Source organism: Coturnix japonica, chromosome W (genome assembly GCF_054131305.1).
Source record: "Coturnix japonica strain WE chromosome W, WE-NBRP24, whole genome shotgun sequence".
In the NCBI taxonomy this organism is placed as follows: domain Eukaryota; kingdom Metazoa; phylum Chordata; class Aves; order Galliformes; family Phasianidae; genus Coturnix; species Coturnix japonica.
In genome coordinates, this window is record NC_140701.1 from 6,072,835 (window position 1) to 6,085,468 (window position 12,634).

Sequence of the window (12,634 nt, forward strand, 5' to 3'; positions counted from 1 at the left end):
ACTTTTGAAACCATTGCCCCTTGTTATGTTGCTATAGACCCTGGTAAAAAGCTTTTTTCCACTTTCTTATCAGACTCTCCTAATAAATAGAATGCCTGTCTTCCTCCATTTCTGGAAAGAAAAGCACCAGCTTGAAGGCTTTCTATTTTTAAGCATTTCTTTTGCACCTGCTATAGAGAAGAAAACAAAAGAAAATACGGGAAAACCTTTTTAAGTGCAGGTTTCTTTAATTTAATAGAAACCACCAATGCTGCCATCTAGCATTGTGACCAAATGCTGTCTCTGAGACTATTTAGGAAGAAGCATTTGCAGGGGTGTGCTTGTGCCCTGAAGATATCTTTAATAACCTTTAATTTCCCCTGTAATTATTGACTTCTCATTTTGCTATCATTGCATCTACTTGAGATCCCCAGGGAAATTCCCAAATTATTTCCAGCCTGTCTTAAGCTGAGGCTATCCAAGTCCTAAGTGTTCATAGCTTCAGAAGGCAAACAGAAAAGCACACGAATTAAACAGAATTTAAGCACCGTCTACATCACTGAATGCTGGGGTTGAATGTGTCAAACCACTTAACTTTCCCCTCCTTCTTTGCTGGGGGGTTCAATACAGTCAAAACAATTTCTCTCAGCTGTGACATGAATCTTGAAGGTGAGTTTCTGGCCAGCAGCCTCGCAGCTGTACTCCCCTGCATCTTTCTTCTCCACCTGGCTCACCACCAGCCGACGCTGTTTGCCCTCTGACTCCACCTTGAACTTACTGCTCCAGGTGATCAGTTTCCCCTCCTTGTACCACTTCACCTCCGTCTTCTCCTGGGCCACCTCACAGCTCAGCGTGGCATTTTGAGTCAGTACAGCCTTCACCTCCTTTTGTACCTTGTCCTTGTTTGTAAACACGTCTTCTTTCTCTGCAGGGACATCACAACAGTCACACCATTTTGCTGTAGTCTGCTGCAGAGCTAAATCCAGTTCCCCATTTTCACTATACTTGCCCTTCACAGGGACCATCATGATGCCTCATTAAGACAGGAAAATACTTTCCCCTCTATTTTGCCTTGGGAAATGATAGGCATATCAGTTCATATCATATCATAAATCTAAACATTTCGAAGTGTGATAGCAGATTTGGACATGAGATTTAGAACACCTGCATGCACAACTGAACCTCCTCCCTTATCTTTTTTTCTTCTCATGTCTCTCTACATTTCCAGTAAATCAGAAGGGAACGGCCCTCTAGAACAGGTTGCCCAAGGAGACTGTGGATGCTCCATCCCTGCAGGCATTCAAGGCCAGGCTGGATGTGGTTCTGGGCAGCCTGGGCTGCTGCTTGGCAACCCTGCACATAGGAAGAAGGGGGTTGGAACTGGATGAGCACTGTGGGCCTTTGCAACCCAGGTCATTTATGAGTCTGATTATTTGCATTTTCCACCTAATTGTGTCATTCAAATTTTGTAACCAGATCTCTTCAAACACCTCCCCTTTTCTACTCCTTGCATGCCTGGTGTGCTCTTGCACTGTAACCCTGCAGACACCAGCTGACTATAAGAGCTGCACAAGTTACCCTCCTTGCCTATTGTTTGTTGCAGTAATTCATTCCTGGATGGAAAAGCACATGTAGAAAAGTGTAGCTATGACACTAGATGACAAAGAAAGTCCTATAGCCAAAGTGTTTCGCACCAGAGAGGCTGTCAGTTGATCCTCCAAATGCAAGACACACAAAATGAAGCGTTCCTTTATCTCTGGGATTCCAAGCATTTTCTCACCTCTGACTTTCACTTGGAATGTTGCTTTGTCATCTTTTGTTTCACAGCTGTAGCTCCCTTGGTCTTTCAGGGTCACATTTTTGACCATGAGCTTGCGGTGCGTCCCCTGGCAGATGATGGTTGTCCTCTGGTCCTGCTTCACCTCTGTTTGATCTTTCTTCCATACGACAGCTCCGCTTGCAGCTGACACCTCACACACCAGCTCCAGGTCTTCAGAAGGACTGACTGATATTTCTGGAGTCGTTTTGGGCTTCTTGACAAAATTAATGGCTCCATCTGAAGAAAAAAAGAGAAAGTGGTTTACATCCTGACACAGGCTTATTCAGCATGAAGATACAGTTAGAACTGATTGTAATGTCTCTGCTCATTACATTTGGGTGATCGAGTTTCACCTCTGGAGGTACTCACATACAAACGTGTGCTTGATTCTCCCGTGTAAGGAAAGAGTAAGTTCTATGCAGACAGTTGTTATTTCTTTTAATCAATTCTGTATTCTGCACATGTTCTTCTGAAGCTAAAATGAAGGCAGCTAAGTAACGTGTTTGCAATACATGAACAAACCTATTCAACACCTTGTCTCTAAGCTAACAAGCAGCGTTTGATGAGCACATCAGTATTTCAAGCCCTTCATTCCATCCAGACAGAACCTGCCTGAGGAGCAAGCTGATGGCTGTCAGCTACAGGCAGACCTAGCTTAGTACTGCATTTCTTACAGCAACAACTGTTGCTTTCAGTCACTGAATATACCAAGGCCAATTGCTATGCCAGGCGCATTTATGGCATCAGTGAACAAATAATGCATTAAAAATTGTAATAGACAGGAGCCATCTATTCTTTTAAAACTAGGTGACCAAAGAAGAACAGTCCCTCTAGAGTCAAGCTGTTAAGAACTAATAGCATCAATCAATATCACATAGATAGATTACAGCGAAAGGCTTTCAGTAGAGCTTCAGTTCATAAATGAAAACTGGGTTATGGAAAATAGGCTCAAGATATACACCAAAAAACAGACCTTAACGCCAGGTTCTGTGAATGCAGCCAGCTGAATTTCACAGATACTGAATTTCAATGACAATTTCTTGTGTTATTTTACCCTCCAGCTCCACCCTGAACAGGAACATGTCAGTGACAAGCATTACTCCTCCAGGCTTGACCTGACAGTGCTTTACTTGCACTATGAGCTAATGGCTGTGCTTACAGCACCTCAGGGAGACACCTCAGAGATCACAACATCCTTCGGGTACAGCAGGAGACACTCAACTCTCCAAATGTGGAGTTTAATTTGTCAAAAGAGGAGACAGGATTCCCATGCTAAGAACTTAGGACCATTTCAGTCATAGGTTTAAAGATGATGTAAGCACTGAGGCAATTCATGAACTAGAAGAATGAAGCCCAGATGTCAGGGCTCAAGTCGTGACTCCAGCCCCAGCTGGAGCTAAGGCTGTCCTGAATTCATCACAACACAGTTACATGATTTGCTCATACTGTGGATTTGCATAGGGACAACAGGAAGTTCAGAATTGCTTCAATAGAGATATGCAAACTTTGTACTAAATACTGGAAACCCACAGGGTTGGACAAATCAAATGAATTAAGTCTGAAGTGCTTTACATGGATTGTGATCCCATGTTTGCCTCACAAACTTACCTGAGACTTTCCAATCAAAAATCAGAGTGTCATCTCCAGTTGTGTAGATGTATGTTCCCTCGTCTACTTTCGTTACAGCTGAAGCCACAAGCTTATGCAGTTTCCCTTTATCTTCCATTGTGAATTTCTTACTGGTTGATTTCTTTGCCATTTTTGTACCACTTCACCATGACATTGGCTTCAGAGGTCTCAGAAACAAATTCAGCTTGCTTTCCAGCAACGGCCCTGATTACTCCTCCAGTTGTCTCTTTGATTACAAAGTTTGCCAGTGCTGAAACAAAATATGGACACACAAAATATGTATGATGGTAAAGAACTGCAGGGACATTTGTGACCATGAGGCATTCATTTATCATAAGATCAAACGTGCACGTTTAGTCCTAGTTCTAATTGCTGGATTCTAATTCAGATGCTGGCAAATTGGCAGCTTTTATAAACCACGTACCAGATTACCTTATCTCCACAAGTTGAAGGACATACACTGGACAGGGGACAGAGCCAAAGGAAGAAGCCCAAGGCTTCAAGAAAATGTCTAAAATAGGAAAACTGAGGAAAGAATTGGAACAAGCAAACTAGAAGGAAATCAATGGAGGGGGTATCTATTACTGCACTGTAACCCCCTGGCAAACAAATCGAGCCTAAAAGATGGAGATATCACTTAGGACTGAAAAGATAAACAGAATTCCTTTATGGAAATTAATTGGAGCGCAAAAGTTAGATGATAAAACTGGCCCCTATTAACTTCAAAGATTCATGTGCATACACTACTCTAGGGCTTTGTTGTTTCTCCACGGACCAACAAGGGTGACAAGCCAGCAGAGTATGATGAAGAGCCTCATGCAAACTCAGTGTAAAAAAAAAAAAGGCAATTGTTGCTGGGAAGAAGGTGCATTTGCATTTGTGTCATCTGCAGAGGGTACTGCAGAAATGGAAAGTCTTCCACTGGAGCAAACAAAGGGCTCTCATTTTTTGCAATGAAGGCCCAGCGTGTGGATCTCAGAGATCAGACCTACACCCTGCAGCAAAACAGAGACCTGCGTGGGAAAGTTCAGTTTCTCTCTCCATCTGTGTCAGAAAAAGCCCACCATGGAATGACAGCTAAGTAAACATCCCTGTGACTCTTCACAGGTCTCTTCTACGTTTGGGATCACTGCTACAAAAAGAGCTGTTTACATCATCTCTCGTGGCCACCCTGAGAGAAGAGCAGGAAGGCTGGGATGTTCTTTTTCCTATCTTTCCCTTCATTTCCTCTATATCTTAGGGACGAATCACAGGACAGAACACAGAAATCAAATGGCTCTACAAAGCAGATTGGCCAGTTCAAGTCAAAACAGCCACTGAAAACACCCCAGATGCTGTCTGACAACAGCTGGACTGTCGGGGAGTCAGGTGAATGCAGTCTGCTGGCCCTGGGCCGGAAGAGCACAGCCCAGACTGTCACATACCTTTCACTGAAAGCTGATAGAGCATTTTATCCCCCTCACAGATGCACTGACAACTTCCAGCATCATCCATAGAGACGCTGTGAATTTTCAGGGTGTGTTTCTTCCCCACAATGTGCAGTTCATATTTTTCACTGGCCTTGAGCTCCTTCCCATCCTTCATCCACTCCACAGTAGCACCTGTGTCTGAAAGCTCAGCCTGCAGTTTGGCTTCCTCACGCAGCCGAGCGCAGATCTTTTCTACATCTTTGCTCTTATTGGTAAATCTCACTGCAGCACCTGTCAGGAGCAAAGGCCTCGTTATTTCAATTGATATCAGGGTAAGGTGGTCAATGTTTGCTGCAAGATCTCTGAAAAAGTATCACCTTCTGTTTCTGCACTCATCATTGTGTCACTGCTGAGCAATTCAAGATATTTCATTTGGTCTTCTTGCCAGATTTACTAAGTAAAAATCAACCAAACATCTCCTTCTACTGATTAATAATGCTCTAAACATGCTTCTGCAGAGGTTTCCACCCAATGACAAACAAGTCCTCCCATAATGAATGTTTATTTTTAATATTTTGTCATGCAAAGCTGATTGATAAAGATATTATTGGAATGATTGCTCCCCTACTTCTAAACTATTCCAGTGCAATCAGAAAGGCTGTCTGAACCTGGAGCTGAAAGTACTGCTCTATGGTGATGCAGTGGTAAACCTGCTGACTGAATGCACTGGCCAATAGCTGTGAACTGCAGACATTCATCAGCTGGCATGGGCATGAAGCAATCTGTTTCAGATACCAAGCAGCTGGGTAGATTGGCTTACCCTACACTCAGTGCTATCATGTTTAGGTCACTTACCCTGGACTAAATATCTCTGTGCATTCCAACCCCACCACAATGGCAAGTCAACAGACATGATGAACAGGGTGAAGAAAGGGCAGGAGAAAAAACAAAACAGGAGGGATATCAGAGCTGTTATCTGGCCTTCCTGCACAGATCCAAATCCACTTTGCTACTGAGATAAATTCCAGTGCCACTTCAGAGGGGGAGTCTCTGAGAAAAGACCACCCAAAAATGGCCTACAGTGACAGCCCAAACAATCTGAACTAAGAGAGATGATGATGCCGTTCCTTCCTCCCTTTTGTGACCTTACAGACCCAACATCAGGAGGTTCCGTGCAGAGGAATGTGACAGAGCTCAGCACTGCACAATTATGCCACAGATTTTGTACCGTATCAGCCCAAGTCGCCTGTCCTTATTACAGGTGAAACTTCATCCAGTTTGCACTGAAATCAACAGCGATTTCCTTGATTTCATCTAATTATTTTTTTTATCAGTACCCAAATGCATTTTACAGAGAGGTGAAAATTCTGCAATTTAGGCCTGCTGACCTTCGTATGGGACAAAAGGCAACAGAGGCGGCACTTCAAACTCCTACTGAAAAGACAAAACAAACAAAAAAAGGCCTGTGGTTCCGCCACTCTCTTCCCTACAGAAAAGTCTTTCTTTTCACTGCAGCTGTGGGTCAGGATGCATTAAGAAACTCATAGTGAGCATCATGCAAGCAGAGGGACTCCTCACAGTCTTGTTTACTTGAAGAACAGGAGTGAACTATGTAAATCCTGTGCTCAGCTGAGCTCAGCGCAGAGCACAGCGCCTGCCCTAAAACGAGGCACTTTGCACCCCAAAGCAAAGGAAAGGCACAGCGTGGTTTTCTCAAGACCTTGAGATGGGCCAGTGTCAAAACCTGCAGAAAGCTACACAAAAAGCGGATCAAAACACAGCAGACACGTGAACACCAAGCAGGAATAGCCTCCTGCCCAGGAACCCGCCAGTGCAAGGAACCAAGCAAGGCAAAGGTGGGAGAAAGTCAGCAAAGCCAACCGTGATTGGACAAGAGCAGGGGAGTATCACACGTGTATACCATATCATTGAGTCTCAACGAGGTAAAAACAAACAAGAAAGGAAACTGAGCAGAGCAGAGATACACACCTGAGAACTCCCCTATGGGCCATGTCCAGCGAAGCACAGAGAGACAAGGGAAAAAAGGAAGTGAAAAAAAGGATCGATCAGTGACTGAAACCAACAAAACTAAAATTTTGTTTCAAAAAAAAAAGAATTAACAATGATTCAGCCATTTCAGTGTCAAAAGGCATGAAATAGTAAGGACGGGAACTGCCATGACTCTACATACAGGACAAAAAAACCAAGGAGAGGGAACCCCTGTTAGAACTGCAGCCACACGCCTCAGCCACCCCCAGCCTTCCAGACACGAGTCTCAGACAGTCGCATCTCAGCCTGGATAAACCTTTCTTTTCTCAGTCACACAGCACTAAGTGCAGAACGGCCAGTTTCCACTGCCTTCTTGTTCCCCTCCCTTTGTGATCATTCTCCTGTTAGCAGACAGATCTGCTGAAATTAAATGTGCACTTCAGCCACATTTCAGCATGCAAAGGACAGCTGCATTTTACAACATTTTTTTTTTCCAACAGCAGCGCCAGGGCTCAGTCTGATAATTTCATTTAAACTTCTGTATAGAAAAACATCATTTATATACATGAACTTACCACTAACGTAACAACTGCTGTTTTCACCATAAAACACCCATTAAATGAAGTAAGATTTTAATCTCCAAAGCAAACACAGGAGGCCACCCTAACACTGAAAAAAAGGACTTCGCAGGGCCCATTACCCAACTGTTAGTCCTACCCTATGTCCAGAGTAAAGGGATAATGAAGACCAGGAAAGGAGATATGAGAGAAAGGGGGAACAACCCACAAGCAGCTGGGACTGCTACACTTTCACAGCTTTATCAGACTGCTACCTGACACAAAGCTGCTTCTCTGACTGCTTCAAAGTCCTCATTGGGAACATAGAACATAATCAGACTTCAGATACAAGAAGCTCCTTCAATATCAGCCTAAAAGGAGAATGCAAAACTCTCTTGGATTGACTAAGAAGGTAAAAACTGCAGTGAAATCTATGATGTTTCCATACGAGAATGACAATTGTTCCCCTTAAACTTAAAGAAATCTTAACAAAAGGGTTTTTTTTTCTTGCAAACTTCCAAGAAAAGCTCTATTCCAAGTGAAGCTGCCAGAATGCAGAATTACTGGCGTGAAGATTTGTGGGAGGAGGGGAAGAAGCAATCTTCAAACAAAGGAAAATAACTTACAGACACAAAGACAGCCCAAATACACAGCCATTAACTCAAGCTGTTGGGTAAGAATTACTGCTGTAGGTGCATATTTCTGTCACAGTGTATCCCAAATTCCATGCCATTTTCTAAAGGTCAAACATCCAAGTTCGGAAAAAAGAGTGAATCTAAACGCTTCTAGAAGCCTAACGGAGCTGTCTTTGCTTCAGAGAAAACAGAACAGTCCCAACAAATTTTACCTAGCAGATCTGCTCCTTCATCAACATCTCCGATCACCTCGGATCCTGCTGTGGAAAGTTCATGATAGAGGGAGTCTGTGTTGATGCCAAACGCTTTGTTCACAATCCCCTGGGTTGGGCTGTGGTTGGAAGAAAGAAAGGCAAGGATTCTTCTTACTTGGTGATGTTTAAGCCAGAACATAACTCTGAAATACTGAGCATCACAGACCAGTACAGTCAAAACTCTGAGAGTGGATTCTGCCACGGGTTGACTGAGGGAATTCAGTAAGTAAAGGAAAAAGAATGTTTTATTCCCCATACCATGTACCAATACCTACCTTGCATGACCTCAGCCTTGCCTCGCTGATGCCTTTTCAAATAGCTGATAACTACTCAAAAATTCATAGAAAACCTTCCACTGGCAGTCCTAAGGCTGTGCAGTGATGCCTACACTCCCACCAACTTCAACAGCAACCCTCACAGCAGTAAGATCAGATAAGGACTCAAATGCTGTGAACAGCCCTGGATTTCTTTTTTCCTGTCTCAGAGCAGCCTGGGCCACTCACACAGATCCTTCCATATTACTGATATGTGCCTTCCCTGGAGATCTCAAAGGCTGCCAGCACCTCATTTTTGCATTAGGCAGAATTTATGCATTTTCTGAAACAGCTGCATCTTGAGCTCTGGACCACAATATCCACCCTTCACAAAAACAAGACAGAGGGCCAAGAGCAGAAAGTCACAACCAATACCTGTTACCAGGGCGCTCCAGGCGGGGATCCTGACACATATCCAGCTCAGGAGTAGAGTCTATGATGTCCTGAACATCGGACCACTCGTCACTGCTTCCCATACCTACGTAAGACAACACATGATCTATGGCAACAGTGCTCCTTAAAGGCATTTCTGCAGCTGCAAATAGCACAGCTTGACAATGTCATGGTGCTGCATATAGTTAAAATTTCACTTTGAAACTGCACAGTTCAGTGCATGAAATCTAACCTGGTTTCTGTATAATCTGTAGCCTAAGACCAATATTTGAGGAAGAAGATAAGGGACTCCCCCTTTTGCCAACTTACATAGAAACCAACATACTTAGAAACCAAAACATTTGAAAGCTGAGGCAAGCAACATAAACACAATGTCTGTTTGCATAGAGAATTCCCGAAGGATTAAGGATGTCACCTGTGTACTACATTAGCCCCTTTAATGTGTTAGAGGTGACATTTTTGTCCTTTCCAAGCTGCCCCAGAAGTAAAATCTACAAAGCCCATGAGAACAAGAGCGTTCATTGCTTGGTTGAGGCTGGCACTGTGGGCAAACAATAATAAAATACAGAACTGGACTCAGCTGTGAGTCTTTTTATTCAAATGCTACACTAGAGGATGTTGCACGTTGTTTTATAGTCTCAACCTGTTAGGAAACAGCTGGTGAACGTTAGCACAGGAATTTCCTCTGTATTACACAGAAAAGGTTCTGGTTCTGATGCTAACCTCAGAAACCTGTATTCATAAACATGCTCCAGCTCCCATACCTATGCTGACATTCCTCATCTCCTGCGTGACCTGGACTTCCATGTTCCGGCTGTTCCGCTTTTCTCGTGTCCTCTTGTTGCTCTTGGTTGTGCCATTGTATTCGCTGATGGGTTGGATGCTCTCATTCAGGGGTGTGACAGCAGCAGAGGGCACAGATAATGTGGGAGTGTTGGACTTGGTTCCAGTGGTGCTCGGCGTGGCAGCTGCTGAGGACTGCCCAGATTCAGACATTTCATCTTGGGGACATTATGGCAATTCCAGGGTAGGGAAAGAATAAAAAGGGAAAAGCAGAGCTATATATTTCAGTTAATCTCCGGTTTGTTGGTATATGGCTGCCTTAAAGCATTAAGCAAAATGAGCCTTGCTCACTGCACTGACTAAATGCCCAGCGTTCACTGGAGACACGTGGCACTGCAACCAGAATGCAGCAGTGAGTTCCCATGCTGAACTCAGCAAGCAAATCCTACCTGTGAAAGGACTGACATCCTTCTTCTCTTACTATGAAGAGTTATCTTCACAAGCCACATCATTATGCGACCTCTTCATCATGCACCTCAAGGAAGAAGGTCTTTTCATAAGTGAAAAGCACCTCCAATTGCCACTGACTACAGCAGAAGCTGAAGGGCTTTGGCACTCGCAGTAAGCCAGGATAGCATTTCCCAAGACTGGAAGGTAACACGGACATTGCTTGGGAAAGTTGCGAGCTCTTAGAGGATCCAGAAGCTGCCATTACAGTAAGCCACTGACATACCAAGAATGAGAATCCCCTGCGTTGAGAGAACAGCAGCGTATTTCTTACACCAAGCTGCAGAAGCAAAGCAGATAACAAACTGATGGTCCAATTTTGCTAGTGGGGGAAGCCCTATGTCCCCGCATGATGTTACACAGAAGCTTGCCAAGCATGGGTCTGGCTTGACAGCACAGAAGAAACAGGTGTGGTCTCCCCAAATTGATAAGGCAAGACCCAGAAACTCAAAAATAAGAAGCTGACAAATTAACGAAGGCAACAGACTTCCATTGTGAAATGTGCATGAGTGAGTCTCAGCTTTACAGACATTACAGCCCCATTTCTTGTATTAACACCTCTTGAAAAACATGGGAGACTTGTAAGGCTTTGTGAGGATTTTACACTGCAGCCCTTGTTTGTCAATTAAAGCAGCGCTGCTTCAAAGTCAGCCAATTAATGTCTTGACCGATGCAGTAATCATCCCCAGTACCAAATGAGATCTCTCCTTTCTTCATGGCAGCCCACTCTAATTGCTGCCAGCAGGGAGATGGAAAAATGAATTTGGAGAGTTCTATGTGCTGATGACTTGCAATTGGGTGCAGTGACGCTCAGCAGCCGCACACCCAGACTCAGCTATAATTGTTACTGCTTGCCTCTCCCCTCCTGTGCAACTGCTGCAGAGGCTCAGACTGCTCAGCAGCTGCTTCAGGCCTCCCATCCTCGGAGCTGTGATGCTGGTTCACTAATTTCTAAGTCTTGCTCTACTGTTCTAACATTAACTGCACAACATAACAAAGCAATTCAAAATGGGATGAGAGAAATACTGGAATATATTAACCTTTTGCAGCCTTTTTTTTTTTTTTTTTAAATCTGGAATCTTATTAACACCTTCCCTTAATTAGACTGGCCACTATGCTTATCTTAAAACACCCTGCAGTGCATTGCATGGCACAAGTCAAAAGGTTCTATATTACATCTGTGCATTTATATAGAAAGGTTTATTTTTAATATTTGACCATTCAGAAAAATTGATGTCTTGTTTGGTTTCTGCACATTCAGTCCAAGCAGCCCCCACGCTCCCGCATGGAAGTTCCAATGGCTTCCCTGCACATTTGCTGATTTTACAAGCAAAACTGAGATGGAAACACTTCACTGTGGCTACATGTGGAAACCACACTTCTCACCTCCACTCCAGATTCCTGTTTTGTGAGTTACTTTTCTAATAGTTTAGTTCATTTTTTGGGAACGTGATCCAATAAACCTTGTAACACTTCAGCTGCAATTTACCTGCTGTGCTTTCTGTCATACAGAGGGACAACAAAGAGTTCCAAGCATAAAGTGCAATCATAAAACCTCTTCCCCCACCCAAAAAAACACTTCTGTTGGATGAACAGATTCAGAGCTCCTTCTTGTACCCACAACCTTTAAGCATAACTGAAGTCTGTGAGAATTTCAGCCCTGCAAAAGGGATGTGCAGATGTCAATTCTTGGACTTGGGATCTAGATGTCATTTAGAAGTTCTACAGCATCTATAGAGTGATACTTGTATTGAGAATACAAGCTTCCTGCTTGTTGACATTATCCTTCTCTCACCCAGAACACATCAGGGAGTTATTACCAATGTAATTACACTCTATGATTATACACTTGTAGTTTGTAGTCATCTAGAGAGTGTCCTTTATTAAGACTACCAACCTGCCCTGGAGAAATTCCTCTCAAATGTTAACACTACCAAGGCACTTTTCTTCGCAGTCCAGAACATCTATTAAACTTCGCTGGTATCTTCCTTCTACTGTCCTTCTGATTGTTCCACTATTACTGTTCCAGATATTTTACCGACTGTATAGCTCTCCTCTGCAGTCCAGGAGGCACACTGCATTGCTCACCCAAAGAAAACTCCACAGCCACCACTTACCTACAGCCATACCTGTCAACCTCCTAAACATCAAATGTGCAGTAGTGACCTCCAAAATGCATTGCAAAGGCTCAACATTCATAGCAGTCATATGTCACCATGAGTAGTCACACTTGTATGGTTATAACACTGAAAGCATAGTACATAAAAACAAAAACGTTAAGGACTTTCATCTCTAAATCATTATGTAAAATAAATGTGCAACTGAATATAAAAAGAAAATAACAAAGGACAGCAACTTAAACAGAA

General features: G+C 43.4%; 2 protein-coding genes across 2 annotated transcripts in view; both read right to left on the reverse strand.

The window, feature by feature from the left end:
* Window positions 1-569: 569 nt before the first annotated feature.
* The window catches only part of LOC146754403 (obscurin-like), a 53,963-nt gene continuing 41,898 nt past the window's right edge, over window positions 570-12,634 (reverse strand). The window contains exon 6 of the mRNA XM_085527562.1: window positions 570-895. Coding sequence (XP_085383688.1) covers window positions 570-895 — 326 coding nt within the window. The remainder of the gene's footprint in view (window positions 896-12,634) is intronic.
* On the reverse strand, window positions 6,689-10,188 carry LOC146754404 (C-Jun-amino-terminal kinase-interacting protein 3-like). The gene is made up of 4 exons (XM_085527690.1): window positions 9,743-10,188; window positions 8,961-9,063; window positions 8,230-8,348; window positions 6,689-6,837 (listed from the first exon to the last, which is right to left on the reverse strand). Exons 1-4 carry the CDS (start codon window positions 9,972-9,974, stop codon window positions 6,704-6,706), a joined length of 588 nt encoding a protein of 195 aa, XP_085383816.1. The 5' UTR covers window positions 9,975-10,188; the 3' UTR covers window positions 6,689-6,703.